General features: G+C 38.8%; 1 protein-coding gene across 2 annotated transcripts in view; it reads left to right on the top strand.

Moving 5' to 3' along the window:
- Positions 1-17,836, top strand: part of SMS (spermine synthase) — a 52,807-nt gene that overhangs the window by 27,754 nt on the left and 7,217 nt on the right. For both annotated transcript variants that reach the window (XM_052794310.1, XM_052794311.1), the window contains exons 3-9: positions 1,137-1,230; positions 1,998-2,062; positions 4,672-4,847; positions 6,697-6,851; positions 7,772-7,861; positions 8,894-9,008; positions 9,550-9,629. In XM_052794310.1, the coding sequence (XP_052650270.1) occupies positions 1,137-1,230; positions 1,998-2,062; positions 4,672-4,847; positions 6,697-6,851; positions 7,772-7,861; positions 8,894-9,008; positions 9,550-9,629 (775 nt within the window). The remainder of the gene's footprint in view (positions 1-1,136; positions 1,231-1,997; positions 2,063-4,671; positions 4,848-6,696; positions 6,852-7,771; positions 7,862-8,893; positions 9,009-9,549; positions 9,630-17,836) is intronic.

Consider the following 17,836-nt stretch of genomic DNA (forward strand, 5'->3'; position numbering starts at 1 on the left):
ACAAAAAAGGTGAGAGTGGTGGGGAGATAGGTCACCTAAACTTTTTGTCTCAAGAGTTAGTTTGGTTTGCCTTTGAGGCTGAGTGGGGTGATAAGAGCAGACAAGCAAAGAAAGGGGCATTCAGAGAACTGTATACAGGTTTACCTGGGGTTTCTCTGTGGCGTACTAATGAACTCCATCCCTGAATACCGTTCTTTCTTTGCTTTACTGTTCCTGTTCCCATACCCTCCTCTGCCCTCTTCTTTCAGTTTATGCTTTCCCTCCCTTCCTTTACATAATCTTCTTGTAGCCTTTCTGTTTGTTTTTGTCTTCTCCCCTCCCCAGTATGGAAAGGATATCACCCCTGCTACTGTTTTTATTTTCTTGTGTCCTTCCCCATAGTCTTTATCTGTTTTGCTTGTTGCAAGTTCTTGAAGGTCTTCTGTTTGTCCACGCAACACCTAGCATGGTAAAGCCTTGCTCGTTGGTCTTTAAATGCTCCTGTAATAAATACAACATACAGTAGGAGTTTTGTCTGTCTCTTGTCTGTATTCATCAATGAGAGTCTGCTGCTGTAACTTTGCTAGTTAAAGTCATGGTCCAGCACACTTACTGCTTCTCCCTTAAAAATTTTTATTCACCTTTTGAATGTGAACACTGTTTCTCTGAATAGGTGCTATAAAGTTAAAAAAAAAAAAACAAAACAAAAAACCACCACAACCAAAAAAACCCCAAGAAGTGAGAAGGAAGATACAGGGGAAGAAAAGCATGCAGTTGTTTTCTTGAGGCTTGATTTCAATTAAAAAACAAACCTGACACAATATACCTGTTCAAGCAGGCCTTATTTAAAGAACTGAGGCTAGGTAGTATATTTTCCCCTTGTACCATACTTGTTCTGGTTTAAACACTCTGTTTCACTGCCTTGCTCCCTGCTGATTTTATTAGTTATGTAGTGAATGGCATACTCTTGCAACTTTCTGTTTGCTGTTTAGTGACTTGCAGAGGAAAGACTGGAGCTGCCACTGCCAACAGTTACAGATGGCTGGAAAAAGAAACATGCATTCTGATTTTAATATAACTAGTTTCAGACTTTCTTTCCTTGCTTGCTCTGATTTTTGATAATAAAATCATCATCACTGTCTCTCTCCATTTTGTAGTTTTGCCAATTTGAGAATTCACCCTCATGGATTAGTGTTGGTGGATCTGCAGAATTACAATGATCATACAAAAGGAAGAGAGGAAGTCGATCAGGTATGAGTGCTTATCTTACTAGACTTATCAAACTGCATCAGGAGCTCCTTTTCAGGTCTATCAAAGTATATCTTGGTAAAAGATTTTTAAATATCAAAGTAATTTCAAACCTGAATGCTTACAGATGAGGAATAGTAACACGTATTGTAGCTGCATACACATGTGAGTGCATGCGCACGCACTCTTTTTTGCATGTCTTGGGCCTCGTGTTCTTTGCTTTAGAAGTTGTAAAGACATAGCAGCCTTAGTTAGGGCTCAGGTCTCTTCAGGTACCCAGGGCAATGAGTGAGAAGTGATGCTCAACCTGCAACCTGGTGTATTAGCCTGTGAAGTTTTTTTTCCTTCTCTAATCTGAGAGATGGGGAGCCTCTATACTCAAACTTCTTCCCCAGGAAGAAAAATAATTTCATCTTCCCTGATAAGAAGGCTCTAGAAATTGGATATTGCAGGGGAATAGGCCACTGCTTTGGCAGGAATGAAACCTTAACAGGGTTCTTGTGTTCTCTCCTTGGCTGTGCCTGGAAGGTCTGGCTGTGTTATCCTGGAGGACAGTTAAATGCAGTGATGATGGCTGCTACAATATGTATGTTCTTGCTAGTAATGAGGCTGAGGCAACCAGCTAGTTAGTTATTCATAGGCTTCTAATGTTACATTTCAAAGCCTTTCAGTGCAGGTGCTAGTCTTTATTGCCTTCCAAGTAGCCTAATTTAACAGATATTTTACATTAAGTGATCACCTATAAATTCTACCTCTCGCTTTTTTTCCAGCTCCTAAACAAAGTAGAAGAAAGAATGAAAGAATTGTTTCATGGTAATATAAAAAGGGTGAAGCGGTAAGTTCATACGTCTACTTCTGTATGTGGCTTGTCTGTATATTTGCTAAAGATAATGAGGAAATTATGTTTTGCTGTACTGCAATGAATAGCCTGGAGTATGAATTTGTGTGTGTTTTTTTTTTCCCCAATGTTTTAAAATGGTTTTATTGCAGAATTGAAGATGCTGTGAGGTTTGTCCTTTTGTTAAGCTTCATCTTCAGTATTGTTACTTTGGGCAAGGATTATTTCTTCTTTGATTTGCTGCTATGGTTGCATGAAATGGTGGGAGAAAATGCAACCAGGAAGCAAGAGCAGACTGCTCTGGAAGGGCTGCGGAACCCAGGGTGGTGGTGGGTAGGGTAGCCCAGGGTGTGAACCATACCCTCCGGACCGCATCCCACAGCTTGCGGCCAAGGCGAGCAGGGCTGGTGAAGGTGACCAGGGTCAGCCCCAGCCCTGTGACTGCCAGGCTGGGCTGTAGTACTGAGGCAGCTCCGAGACCAAGCTGGGTGTCAAGGATCGGCGAAAGAGTTGGGCAGAGCTGCAGTGTAGCTTGGGCAGGGACGAGGGGTGAGGGCTGGAGCTGAAATGAAGTTCAAGCCCGTGGAGGAGGCCCTGCCCCAACAAGGTTTCCTGCAGCTCTTTTTCTCACAGCTCTGCCCCTGCTGCATCTTACGGCGCTGGCCTTGGGCACATGTGGAAAAAACTTCTGGGGGAACCTGTGCGCTTAGGGCCCTGGCGAGAAGATAGAAATATTTTGTAGCAAACTTTTTGAACGTAACTGAGTGAAGGAGGGAGGCTTTGCAAACCTTCTGTTGCTTTGATTTACTTAAATACAAGGTCATATTTTAAACTGTAGGGATGCTAATTGGTTCGCTGCCTGCTGCTGAAACAGCATTCATGCAGGAGTTCCCCAGGCATCTGGAAGGACACAGCTCATGTTAGTGTCTTCCTGGTGGCTCTGTGGCAGTGCCTGGCATCTCAAAGCCAGGGAGCACTTGCTGCAGGCATGCACTTGCTGGCGGGTGGAGTGAGTGCTTTAAAGAACATAGAAGAGGAAATGGTTTAAGAAAAGTAAAAAGCAGTTTAAAATCAACAAGATTCAGTAAGGCCAAGGAGCAAACTACAAAATGGGAAAACAGGTAAGCAGTACTGTAGCAGACAGTAATCTGAAGGCTATATGAGACCACAAGTAAAGTGGTAGTGATTCGAAAAGTGATGTTATACCTTGAATGTTGTTTTTGCTTAACAGCAGTATGTAAAACAGAGCTAGTTATCTTGCTTTACTTTGTCCTGGTAAAGCCTCATGTGGTGCACAGTGTGCAAATGTAGATAATCTTGTGCAAATGTATATGGGGGAGAAGCTTGGTCTTTGAAGACATTTTAATACTGAAATATTATATTGGGAGTTTGTGGAATCTCTGTGATAGGAACTTGTTAAAAATGGGTCAGGAAAAAGTCTGCCTGAAGTGATCTAGATTAATTTGGTTACGTTAGTATAGGAAGATGAGCTTCTTGGAACAGTGGATCTGGCATGAATCTTGTCACACACCCCTCAACTTTTTTATTTTTTCTTTTTTTAATTTGCTTTGTATCCTTCTGATGTTAGCTTCACACATGCAGCCCCACTAGAATTAATGCTGCTGGAAAAGCTGTTCTTGCCTTTTTGTTGTCTTGACGTATTGAGCAGATGCTCTTGCTCTCACCGGTTGCTGCCATCTTGTGGCTCACTGAGGGTAGAAAATATTTCTGAAATGTTTATTGAGAATTGCTAGTGAATTCAGAAGCAGCTTTTCTGTGTCTAGTCTACTGCTACACTCTCCTGGAAAAAAACCCCCACCCTTAACTCTTTGAAGTGTGTGGGAAATCTGATGAACTTTATGCCTGCACACTTTGCTTAAAATGGTATGCAATCATTTTGAGCATTCACTGCCATTTCAAATATAGTTTGTCTTTACAGATGAAATACAGATTTGAACCAAGATACTTTTATATGGAATTAAAAAAAAAAAAACCAACAACAAAACCAAAACAATCTATGCAGATGCTTGAACTGCTTTTTAAAAGTAATGGAAGCTGTCAGCTGATATCAAGGATTGTGCTTGTACACTGCAGGGTGACTTGGCTCAGTTTGAAACACTATAATAGTTCACTTTTTGTGTTTGCGTATGTATTTAAAAATGTCTCGGTACAACTTTGGAAGGGTAAGATACACTAATCTCAAAGAAATAGCATTCTTAGCTGAGCTGAAGGTGGGAAGAGGTTTTGTTATGGTTTTTTGTCTGCTTTCTGCTTTTGTATTTTATCTGTTTCTAGTCATGAGCCTATTCTGCAGAGGCTGGTATGTTATGTAAATCCCTCTCAAGGTAGGGAGATTCACAAGCACATTGTAGAAGTTATACATAAAGAACCATCATTTATATTTCACCTGTGCCTTAGCAAGTTATGTGTATTTAACATATGGCTGGTAAGTTTCTTATGTCTGAGTGTTAAATCTTGCAAGTTTTTCTTAGATCCCTCTTGTAAATATTATTTATTATGGTGGATCCACAGGATGTTTAGAGGGAATTTTAAAAAAAATAATTCTCAAATGTTTTGTAATCTTTTTTCTTATTATTTCTTTCTAGATTGCCAGCCATTCTGAGAGGAGGTGTCATTGATAGATACTGGCCCACAGCTGATGGGCGCCTGGTGGAATATGACATAGATGAAGTTGTTTATGATGAAGACTCACCTTTTCAGAATATTAAAATTCTGCATTCAAAACAGTTTGGAAATATTCTTATTCTCAGTGGAGACGTTAGTAAGTATCTTGTTTGAAGATCTTTTGTGTGAAATTGTATGAAGTGTTGTTTTCTGTCTTGCTATGGCACAGTTTTAATAGATTACTAAGGGTCATGGTTCTGATGCTGGAAGCTACATATATGCATGTACACATATATCTGTTACTGTATATAAAGTATTTCAATCAGAAAGGCTGACCAGTGTAAAATCTAGAGTACAAAAAAAGATTTCTTCTTTTCCCAAAGTCATCATCTTTGCTGTGGAAAGGAGCATAGAAAGGAGAATAGAAGTCAGTGTTGTCTAGCAGAGCTTACTCTACTCCTTTCTTTCACGTGAGCTTTTACCTGTTTGTTGCAAGCCCAATGTCTTGAGGGCTTCTCTTTGATAGTAAAACAAGCTACTCTGACAGTCTTCAAAATGCAGTAGAGGTCTAGAGACACGTGAAGGAAGTAGGAGCTGGTGGGTGTGTGTGGGGATAATCCTGCTGCTCCCTTGTTTCTCTAAGGGAATTGCCTGCCTGGTGAGATACAGCACAGCTGTATCTTAAACCATTTAGCTGCTTTGTTGGTGAACATCTTTTGACTCTTGTCTTCTTCAAAATGCTCAGTTAAACTCTTTAAGTTAATCAGAAGAGTGACCCAACCTTTATGGGAGGGTCTTTATATGTGCTACTCTGTGCCTGCTGATCTTTATATTTTTCAAAGTGAACTTGGGAGAAGATGGGCTACTGTTCTTTGAAGTGGGATGAGAATGCTGTTTGCTAGAAAATCTAGGCATCAGGGAGTATGCTTTGTAAAATCTCTCAGTACTTATGTTGAAAAGTACTGGCTGAGGTAAACGAGGGATGTTGCTGTCTACGGATAGAATACCTAATTTCAGTCTAATGGCAGAGTAATTAAGAAATTTGACTATAGCTTTTTGAAATCACCAGAAATACCTCTAACCATTCAGTTAGCTTTCTGCAACTGTCAGGGGGACTTCTTTGTAGATGGCAGCTGAAAAGCATTGCTATTGAATTCATTAGCAAGGTCTTCTCTAATTCAGTTAGAATTGTATTTGAAATCACTAAATTAGGGTATTCCATACTTCTAGCCAGAAATCTTCATCAGTTTCATATGGAGGTGAGGTTTTGTTTGTATGCCATTACTTATTTACCTTCCATGAGATTTTAAAATACTGCTTGTGTCATTTTGTTATTGTGCACTTATAAGCGAAGTGCTGATTGCCAGGCAGAATGATAGGATATGCCATGATGTGCTGCTGCACAAAGCTTTGCCCTTGTAGCTCAGATCTGTTATTACAGCTTAGGAATGTTCTTTCCTGCTTTGAAGCTAATGGTGAGCAATTCAGCAGAAGGCATGCTTCAGGGTCCTTCAGCAGTTAGGTGTTAACAGTCATACTTATAGTTCTGTGCAGGGATCCGCTGGGGTGCATCTAGGTTGCTCTTTTTAGTTGGGGTCCAGAGTATGTTAGCAAAAATCACCTGACTTGTCTCTTGCAGCACTAGTCTGAGGTAAAAACCCACTGAAGTATCGAGAGTACACATCAAGTCCTAAGTACTGACAGTTTTGCTCTACAACTTCGCTTCTCTTGGCACGCAGTGCTTCCTAATGTTGAGGTAGCAATTGCTGGGTTTGCATTGAGAACTAGACAAATCCTGTGTGGGGTTCTGAGGAGGATCTCGTTAGCTTTGGTAAATCACTAGCCTCCTGTTACCTGGACTGTCTGAGAGCTAGGTTGTTTCTGTAGATGCTCTTGCTTTGGTCTGTATTATATCACCTTTGGATTAATGCCAAATTAATACCAATTAATAAGAAGAATTAAAGATGTAATGTTTCTGTCCAACTCTTTCTCTTCCTTACATTCAGATCTGGCAGAGAGTGACCTGGCATATACTCAAGCCATAATGGGCAGTGGAAAGGAAGACTACACTGGGAAAGAAGTGCTAATCCTGGGAGGTGGTGATGGAGGTATACTATATGAGATAGTCAAACTGAAGCCAAAGATGGTTACTATGGTAGAGATATCCTTTGACAAATGACTGATCATTAATTTCAACATTTTTCAGCCTGTGTTTTCTGCTGATGTCTTAGCATTGAGCATAATTAACTATCAGGTTCTGACTTGCATGAGGAGATAGGGTCTGAAATGAAATTTCTTTTAGTCTTCTTAAAGAGACCCAGTGACTACATATTTGTGCATCACTATGTAGCACATACTTTTGAGTTCCCAATCCATATATAACTCTTGAGTAGCAATTTACATAGAACTGGAAAGGAACACTTCTGTCATCCAACTGATATCTTCTCTGGTAACAGAAGACAGGTCTGTCAAGTCTGCAGTTTGGGCTGAGTTCTGCTGTCTTGGGTTCTTTTGTTTTATTAAAGCAAGCTAAAAAAAAAAATCCCTAGAAGCAAAAAAGTTTAATCAATAGGAATGTCAGGACTTAGTGAATTGTGTTGGTGGCAGAATGACCAACTCTTGGCCTGTTTTAAAAATACTGATATAAATCAAGCTTTCAACATTCTGTAGTTCAGATAGTTTGTAATGTAAACCACTGTTAGCCATATGAAATATTGATCATCCTAGGTTTTGGGATCCCCTTGTTAGAAACTAAACCCAGTTGTTTTAAAAATGTAGGTTAAAGTCTTAACCTAGTTTAGCTTTATGGGGTTTTTAAATATATCTTCCTATTGTTCACATTTCAAGCTTTCATAGTAATGGTAACCTAAGGTACCAGAAATACTGGTTTAAACCAAAAATAAACACTTCCTAAACCTCTAACTGAATCTGAAGGCAAATGGCTGTTGCAATATGTATACAGAGATACATGTCTTACTATTCTTTTGTGAATGTCACCTTTTTGAGAATTTCTTTCTGAAGAAATAGAAACTGTTACCTGTATTATTTCTGGAATGTAGAATGCCTTAACCAGCTTCAAACATTGACCAAATGGTGATCGACGGGTGTAAAAAATACATGCGTAAAACATGCGGAGATGTCTTAGACAATCTGAAAGGAGAGTGCTATCAGGTAACTTTTTGTTTTTCTTTGATTAGAAGTAATATTTCAAATACAACTATACCCAGCCTGGTAGACTGCAATGGCAAAGTTTTGGGGAAAAGTCTTCTGATTTTTCTTAATTTTGGGAAGGATTTTTTCCTTTTTTATGACACTTCTAAATTTTAATAGCTGGCAGTGGGATTTGTGTTGGAAGTATATATTAGTGTCAAAATATTTTAACTCTCCCTCTTCAAGCTCTTCTAAAAATAATTATATACAGCTTTTAAGGAATGTGAAATAGGAAAATGTTTATTGCTGTAGCCTACAAATAAAGAGGAAATAGCAGTAAGGATGCAGTGTTAAACATCATTCCTTAAACTGATGAAAAGATAGAAGAAATGTGTATTTCAGTTGTCCTGTACTGTTGAGAATATCTGAATTTGTAATACACATTTTAAAATTCTTTTTAATTTGCAGGCAAAAACTCTTACACTGCTAGGATATTAAAAAAAAAAAAATTCACGCATCCCTGCAGTTAAGGTCTTTGTGCTGCATCTGGCAGAGCTTGCAGACTAGCCCAGGTGTAATCTGACATCTTCACTGGAAACAAACCTTTTCTTTCTGTTTTCATTACTGCTCCTTAAGGCTCTCACAGATACTGTTTTACAGGTGTGAACTAAAAAAAGCATGCAAAAAATTAACAGAAGTAACATGCTATGTTGCATGAGTCAGTGGCCCTTCATACTTTACTCATACATGACTTTACTCATATGTTGGTGGACTGCTAACTGTTGTTACCACTTGGTAGGTAGAACAGTGGTTATGTGGCAATCAGTGACAGCTAGGAAATTCGGTCCTGTAGTGCCTTCATTGTCATAATTCCTACAACTGTTCCTCCTCCTTATACGATGTAAAAAGTTGAAAAAGGAGCCTGAAATTAAGTGTATATTCAATTTTGTACTTTTCGCCTCCTCTTAATTCCTGTGAATCTGCTTTTGTTCCTTTTACCTGGCCAGTTTTAGCGAATTTAGAGGACTATTGAGGAGTATTTCATTCTTACAGGTTCTGATTGAAGACTGTATTCCTGTACTGAAGAGGTATGCCAAAGAAGGAAGGATGTTTGATTACGTAATTAATGATCTGACGGCTGTTCCAATCTCCACATCTCCAGAAGAAGGTTAATCTTCTAATTTATTTTCCTAAACTTCTGAGGATTTTCCAAACTTCTGCCCCACTGCTGCATGGTAGTTGGCAGTTTGCAACAAAAATACTTTGATTCTTGCCTTTTTAATAGCAAATCTGAGAGGCAAAGAGTGATAGTAACACATCTGTTCTTTTAGAATTTTTCTTATATGTTAGAAAAAATTAGCTAGTGCCTAGGGCTCTTTTTAGACTGTGCTCTTATTCCAGAATAATATCAACTCATGTAATTTATGAGAAAGTATTTGGGGAGTTCACATGCCAGTAAATTTTTCCCCACTCTATAATTTCTTGGAAAAGTCTGGAAAATTACTGTGAAGAAAAACAGATACTTCCACCATCATTGCCATTGTGTATGGGTTGTGTGGTTTTTAGCTTGTTGGTTTGTTGTTGTGGGTTTTTTTAAAGGTGTAGGATAGCTACTTCTTAAACAGTAGATATGTTGCAAGTCTTGAATATGTAACAGCAAACAAGCCAGTAATGTACTGTTCTGTTTTTAAATCATACTCTAAATGCAGATTCCACATGGGAATTTCTGCGATTGATTCTTGACCTCTCAATGAAAGTCCTGAAACAAGATGGAAAATACTTCACACAGGTATGATAATCTGGATGTAAAAAAGTATTGCTGTATATGTATTGCGATCTGCATTTTTTCAGGTAAAAAAGGGGACTAAACTAAACCAACCAACGAAAAATCTACTAACAAGCTGGTTTTCTCCTTTTAATGACTCACTTAGGGATTTTTGCATGGAATTTGGGCTTTGCTAACTGACTTGTGTTTTTTCATTATTTCAGCTGAATTTGTAGCGATTGTGTCTTTGAAATTAAAAGCATAATTTCAAGAATCAGCTAGGTGTACTACAGAATATTTTAGCTGTAAGCAATTCTTGGAAAAGCAGAACAGATGTACTTTATAAGCACATACATGGTTTTTTAAGCTAGTGTCTCCAGTTGTAGAGTGTAAGACATAAAAATTTATCATCCATAAAGGTGTAAGAATTTTACATGGGTGCAATGGGATGAGAAAATTAGTCATTTGGGAGTAAATACTCTCTGCTTGCTATCCACTCCTAGTGCAAGTCACTGGTTTGGCTTTTTCAAAACGGGTTATGAACATTTGAATGTTTGTTACAATGCTTGGTATTTTGTGAAGTATTTTATACAGTCATAAATAAGATTTTGTCCTTGTGTATGAAGTTTTTACTGCAACTCTATTTAAAAATAAATAATTTAAGATTTGTATACATGCTACAGTATAGCCACCTCATGGATAATATAATTGTGTTATAGCTTTCATCCTGAATTCGGAATGCCACAAAGCTGCATGCAATTGTACAAAAACATGACAAGACTCAGCAGATGGTTTAGTGAAGTATAAGTCTCTGAAGTTGTATTTCTTTTGTCATGCCCATACTTTAATTAGTCTTCTGATGTGTGGAGCATTTAAGTACAGCATTTTGGAATAACCTTGTTAAGCTCTGAAATAACCTAGCTAAAATTATGCATTTGAACTCTGTTCCTATCAGCATGGAGTTTCGGAGGTGCGTAAAGGAACTGGTTTACTGTAAAATTGGACAGGTTTATAAAGAAATGCAAAACTCACAGAATGAGGTTTTTGGCAACTTTAATGTGCTGCTTCATTTTAAAATGCTGTGGTTGTGTGGGCAAGATAAATTATCTTGTGGTTGAAATGTAAGATATGACTAATACGGCTGCATCACACTGTAAATCTCAATGGCTTTTCTATTTTGTTAATAGTGGAAATACTTATGACTGATATTGAAAGGACACTAATCTTTTGGACAGAGCAAGCATTTGTGTTGCAGTTGTCACACTTGTCAGCTAGTCTCACTGTGTATGTTACTTTATTGGAATGTATGTAAATATGTCTGTGGACAAGTATCTGTCAGACTTTGCAGAAAGACTCTGGGAAGAAGCTTGTGCTGAAAGCTGGAGTGATGGCTGTGCTGCGGCCAGGGTACAGGGAGGTGGTTTTGTGTCAGCTGAAACCAATAGAGGTTGAGCCTGGTACAGCCCTGCTGCCTGCCCTGTCCTCGTGGGAGGAGGAGAGAACTTGGCTCTCCAGCATCTCTGCTTGCGCAGGAAGAAAGGACAGCAGCACTGAACTGGCCCTGGTGGGTTTAAGCCGTTGTGAAACTGCAATATCAGTTTCACAGTTCACAAGCAACAAGGTGGGACATGGCAGGATGGGACAGAAACAAAATTAAAATTGAAGTGGCTTGAATTTGGACTTGTGGCTAACTGGTAGCCAGTGAAAGGGCTGGAGTAGAGGAGCAATGTACTCTGGCAACTTCATCTTCCTGAGCGTGTTGGAAAAAAGGAAAATTAGTATTGGGGCAAACAGCTATCAGAGCTTTTGATATATCTACTGATACACTACCCAACCCATTCGATGGTCCTTGTTGCCTCTTCTCAGTTGGGCCTGATTTAAAGCAAACAAACAAAAAAAAAACCCCTCAGAAAACTCAGCAGTCTGATCACAGGAAGAACAGACTTTTAGGGGTTCTTTAAATAAAATCAGCTGCCTATAACTTTCTTTAAATTAGCGTTTGAATTAAACTAATTGAAGCTGGATATCCAAAAGATTGAGTTAGACTATGGACAGAAGTTCAAATGTGACCACTACAAACTTTGGTAGTTGAGCTTAGTCACATGCTGGGAACTCATAAATGGTTTTGAATGCTCTGATGTGCTAGCTGTTAAATGCCAGGGTTTTTTAGCTCTGTGTGTTAATGTTGGAAATTTAAGTTACTTTTGTTCCAACTGTCTACTTCCAGGATGCTTACCTTAGGTAGCAGGCTGTGCTTTACCTGCTGAAGGAATCACATGCCTTTTAAGGCAGTTTTGTTTTTAAAATCCAGGATTTTGTGTGCCCCCCACTCCTCCCTGGCTTTCTTGAAGTTCTTTGGTTCTCAAAAACATAAAATATGTTAAATATCATCAAGAAAAGTGACTGAGGGATTGTCCACCTATTTGTTAGAGCCTGACCTTTGCTATGATGAGGAAATGTCTCATAGGAAAGATGGTGCAAAAAGGTCATTGTCCTGTTGGCTACTGGCCAGCAGCTATAGTTGCTGCTTCTGCCTTGGCATTATGTTGTACTAATGTTTGAAACTTCTGTCCTCTGTTGTTTGTAGCCTGTCCCCTGATAGTTCTGCTTGCAGGGGTTACCTTGTGCATGTTGTTAGAATGTCATTTATTTCAATGCTCAAGAAATGCTTTACCCAAAAGTGGAGTTCTGTTCACAGAATGCCAATCTTTCACATACTGTATTGCTGCCTGACTTTAAATGTCACTGCTGGGAAAAATAAATGGAAATGCTCATCACCTCTTCATTGAGTTCTGCACAAGTTTTGGAAAATGTTCTTTTCAGCACATGAATTGTCAGCAGGCAGGGTCTAGAGCTGTCTAACTCTAGATAGATATAATTTATCTGAGACTATCAAAAGAATTTTTTTTTTGCATGCTACCCTAACCCACCTGGTTGCTCCCTCAGGATGCAGTGGTGATCCTCAAAGTAGTCTCCAAATGCTAATGCAGAATATCCTTTCACCACTTGGTGGAGACTGGTAACTAATATTGTCTAGCAGTTTATTAACATTTCTAGAGAGATTCTGCCTGTAAAAGGTTTTTGAGACTATTTATTCGTATTCCCAGGGAATGCAAGAAATGATGTGGCCAATTTTAGGATGAAGGAGGGACTTTTTGCTTATTTCAACTCTGGAAAGATAGAAAGGGCAGTTTATGGATCTCATTCTATGCTGCTGTAAGTCTGTGTTTAAGTGTATTGGGGGAAAAATGCCTCCATACTTGCTCTATGCCTCCACAAATAGTAATCGCAATCAGAATAAAAGCTTACTTGCATGAGTAGCAGCCTTGCTTTTCATGTCCTTGCTTTTTCAGCTGCATCATCCATATTGAGAATCTTGCAGGCTATGTAGGACCTGGACAGAGAGGTGAGCTTTAGGGCCCTTAGCCTACCGAACTTGCAGCCCTGTCTGTAAGCTTAAGGCTTGGGGCTTGTTTGTGGAAACTTATTGTTGAATGTATCCCACTATTCTGATGCTTAAGGGTCATATGCCTTGCTATATTTCTGTTTTTCCTTCTCCTAAAGCTGTTGCTTTGAAGTGTTTAGTGATGCAATATGGGTCCAGGTCCGTGAGGTGCTCGGTGTTGCCTTCTCCAGGGGTAGCCAGTTACAGGGGCAGGTTCCCAGCCACCGCAGGGGAGAGAAGTGGGAGTCAGTGAGGACGCGAGAACTTGGCGTATCCCAAGGTCTGGTTTCATCTCTAAGGGACATTCCCAGTGACTTGTTTCTGAACACGTTAAGTGTTTTTATGCTATTGGACCTTCTAAAAGCCACTATGATTTTTAGATTGCCCAAGTGACTTTTTTCAACTTTATTGAAGTACGTGTACTTGTAGATACTACTGTGATATGTTTGTGGTTGTTTGTCTGAACCATCACCATCCCGTGCCTTCCAAGTAGCACGTGAGGATTGTCCCAATAGCTGTGAAACTGTGCTCTGTAAGATGCAGAGACTGATTGTAAGGTTGTCTTTGTGTCAATGGATTATGTGTAGCTATGAAAATGCCTTTTTTCTGTGCTAAGTTTTTGCTCTGCTGATCTAATCCTTGGAGGTTGAGCAGGCTATCATTTTCAGCCTGTTTATGAAGTGGAACCTTTAAAAATACCTCTGAACAGGAATTTACTCCTTCCTAGTCTGGGTCATCCAACCCAGGCAGGATAGAAACAGCCTCGGACCACTCACAGGTTTGGGTTCCAGTAAACAGCAGTAACCACTGGTGCAAGGGATCAGATGTCTCCCACCCACACTTGTGGCCCTTCACCAAGCTGTTGCTTCCTGGCCGCTCTTTAATACAGTGTGGCCCTGTCCTCTAAATGTCCAGACCACCGTGATGTTGCTCCATAGTTACCCTCCTTTTTTTGGCTGCTGTGTGGGTTTTCTAATTAGCACTTCCAAAGACAGAGCAGAGTTCTCCTTGACTGTGAATGTGAAGGGAGTCTGGAAGAACGGATGCATGTCCCTGTGTGAGCCTGTGTGATTTCTTGGCAGTCTGAGTCTTTAAGGGCAGACATTTCATTTCCTTGTGTTACTGAGTTCAGTTTTAAATTAATTGATTGTTTGGCCAGTGGAGATACCTTCAGTCAGGTTTGCCTCCATTATCTCCTCAAAAGCCATCCCTGTCACCAACTCAAACCTAGCTCTGATGCTAGGTGTTTCATGCTCTATGTATCTCCTTGTTTCTTAGTCACTCTGAAGTGAGGGAGGACAAAAAAAGCCCCAACCTTGGCTATGTTCAACTCCAGCACTTGTTATTACAAAACAAAAATAGAAAACCATGTTAAATTTAAAATAAAAATTAAACTTCTCTAATATACTGTGTCAGACAAGGATGTCCAGTAGCAATGACGTGTAGTGTAAGACATGTAAGAATGACATGTGTAAGAAATGGGCAAGTATGGAAAGAGACCCTTCCATCTGCTTTCAAGTCACTAGTTCACTTTCTAAGGTTGGAGGAAGCATAGTGGCCTAAATTCAGCTTATAACCAGTTGATGGACACATCCCCTTTATAGGTAGGTGAAGTTAACTGGAACTTAGAGGGTTAACCTAAACAAATTCTTTTTTTACTACTTTAAGGAATGTTTTTTTTATTGTCTGCCTGGAACTGTATTTGTTATTTAAATTTGTTGTGCATTGTGCTCTAGAAACCTGAAAACTAAACCCCATGGTACTACAGAGTGTATGCCTTACAAAAGCCCAGAAGAATTGGTGTTGGGAGACGGGCATAAGCTGTCAAAGTGTGCGCAAGCACTGAGCAGACTCAGAATGCAAAGGCTGTGAAACATTTCAGGAACTGTCAGTCTTAAACAAGGTCTTATAAATATAGATCTGTTAATTTCAAAGTTTAAAACTACCTCAAATACTATTGTGTCAGAGAGATGCTTGTTAAGGAGAGAAAAAAAATTTCAGCATTTCCCCCATTTCTCATCTGTCATTGTTTGACATGGAACAAAGATTAAGTAAGGGGGGGTGGGTAGAGGAGTTTAGTAGGGTTTTTGTATGTGTTGAAAGTTGACTGAACAGCGGGGGAGAAAAAAAAGTCTGATTTTGCTTATTTCCCTTTTGAAAAATTATAATTGGTGAGTCATCAGCTTTAAACCTTATTAAACACTGTTCAGTATTAGTTATTGTTTGAGTATATGGTGGCTGTTCAGAAAAAAAAATGTTGCTCTACCACATAACTATTTTCATTAGGCAGGGGGGAGTTAGATGAACACAGGTTATTAGACTGATCACTGTATTGCATTCTGGGCTTGGTTCCCTGTGTCACATTTTAGCAATACAAGAACACTTAAGTGTGATTGGCATTATCAACACTGACTCTAGTTGATAAAGCTGGTCACTTACAGAAGGGTGTTAGTGATTTTTTTTTCAATAACTCGTCTCTTTATTGAAGTAAGTTCATCTGTTTTGTAGATTAGATTTTTTTGGAATTCTTAGCTTTTTGTTAAGTAAAGCCAAATAATTACAAAACCCCTGTAACTGTGCAGAACTATAAGATCCTGTGGTGTGTCTCCAGAAGCAGAGGTTAATAGAACAGCCAGGTGGGATGTGAACCTTTAGGTAATGTCTTGATTTGGAGATCGGGGAGTTGTGAGTTTGAAAAGTAAAAATTGGTTATTGGCATGTCTCGTTGTTCCTGTAATTTGTTTTCCACACTGTCTGCAGTGATTTGTCTGTTGCTGGAGAAAGGAGAAAGGATGAAATACTGATGTGACAGGCTGGGAAACTGTGGATACTTTCATCTCATTGTGTATCCTATTAAACTTCCTCTGTAATAGTGGTATGCTCCATAAATTACCTAACAGTGTTTTCTATTTATGACTCAAATTACCCACAGGTTGTTTTTTAGTTTTCTTTTGCATTCAGTCTGATGTTGAAACAAAATTAAATGTTTGGTAAAGGGTGGCTGAACCAAATAACTGCTACAGTCCCCTGGATAATAACAGGTTACTAAACAAGTACTACAGTAGTCTGTTCATTGTTGTGCTTTGTGCAGTTGTGCTCAGTTAGTGTTTGTCTCTTACCTTTTCACAAACCTCTTTTGTTTTCTGATACCTCAAATCAAATATGATACATTCAATATAAAGCATGCCATCTTCCTTTACCGAATAAACAAGTATAAGTTTGTTCATGGAATATGATCAAAATGATAATCAAACATGTTTTATGCAAGTTCTTTTGAAAGAGCTTTCAAGTATATGATTTTTTTTTTTAAAAGATGCTGTGTATAGGATTTTTTAAGTTGAGGTTTTCTTTTCCACTTGTGAAAACTTGAGCACAATAGAAAAAATTCATTGAGCATGCTTCAAAAAATTCAGAGGAAGAATAGTAGGATGAAGTATCTCTTCACTTCCTCTGGAAATAAAAATGTTTTAAATACGTTGTGGAAAAAAATCCTACCAATAAAAGGTAGAAAAAAAAAATTTAAATCCCAAAGTCAAAATGTGCATTATAGACTTTGTTTCTAGTTATCATCTGATGTTGTTACATGGAAAAAGTAATGTAGATGGAGCTGTTTAGACATACTGATTTCAAATAAGATCTCTGCTTGTTTCAGCCTCTGCCTGTTGTACATTGTTTTTAAGAGCACAGGTATTATTTGTTGGTCAAACTCATCTTAGTTCCTTGCTTTGTGAAAATTAACTTTCAGTTGCATCTGTGTGCAATTTAATTATTTTAATGCTATTTTTAAAAATCTGGGAGCACTGAAAAGCAGAAGTTAAACAGTAAATCTCAGCTTTCTTAAAGACCGTTCTGTTGGAGTGCAAAGCTTCACAATGCTAGCAGAGCAATGCACATGTGTGAAACATAGGTAGTGCAGACATTTTGGAAGTGCTGAATAAATCCTTTATTCCTGGGCTCTGATAGAACTTGACCTTTGTTTCAAGTTAGAGGTCTTAAAATATTGAATAAGCTGTGACTGTAAAAGAGCTATAGTTTTTAATTAGATCTAGCTCTTTTTTCTTAGTTGAACCATCTGCATTCTTTCACACTCAGATGTTACACACGTTATCTAAGGGCAGGAAGGGGCAAGATAACTCCTTCAGTAATTGGGGAAAAAAAAAAACCAAACCCAAATTATGTGTGTGTGTGTGCAAACATTTCCAGAAGTCATTTAGAACAGAGGGAAGATACTGCCATTCCATAGGTGGAGTCTGTTGCTTTAGGCTTTCTTGTTCTTGTCTCTTTCTTGCAAATTTCAGGGCCTTTAAAGATGAAAAGCAGTACTCTGCTTGGAAGTGCTTATGCTGGAAGGCTTTTGGCCTGTCCAGTCATGAACAGAAAGTCATGTAGAAACCAAGAAGCTGGCTGTATTAGTAAATGACTGATTCTTCTGTTGGCTTTTTTTTTATTTAACTAGACATTTTTCTGTCTAATGCATATCTTCCTGTCATCGAGACTGATGTTCCTGTGACCAGAGATAAATAGCAAACTCTTGTGCCTCGGGTCTTTTGCCATCATTTTGTGGGACTTTGGCTTGTATGCTAGGTTATTAGGAACTGTGTATACATTAACATGAGAGTTCCCTTTTGTTGTTGTCTTTTGTCTTCTGTGGTAAACACTTCTCCACTAGAAGTGGTAAAACCTGTGGGAAAGCTGATGATTTTTACGTTGAAAGTAACTCTGGAGAAATGCTAGTTAATGCTTCTGTTTCTACTGATTAGAAATCAGAAAAAGAAAGTAGGCTTTG

The sequence above is a fragment of the Harpia harpyja genome, chromosome 8 (assembly GCF_026419915.1).
Source record: "Harpia harpyja isolate bHarHar1 chromosome 8, bHarHar1 primary haplotype, whole genome shotgun sequence".
Taxonomy (NCBI): Eukaryota; Metazoa; Chordata; class Aves; order Accipitriformes; family Accipitridae; genus Harpia; species Harpia harpyja.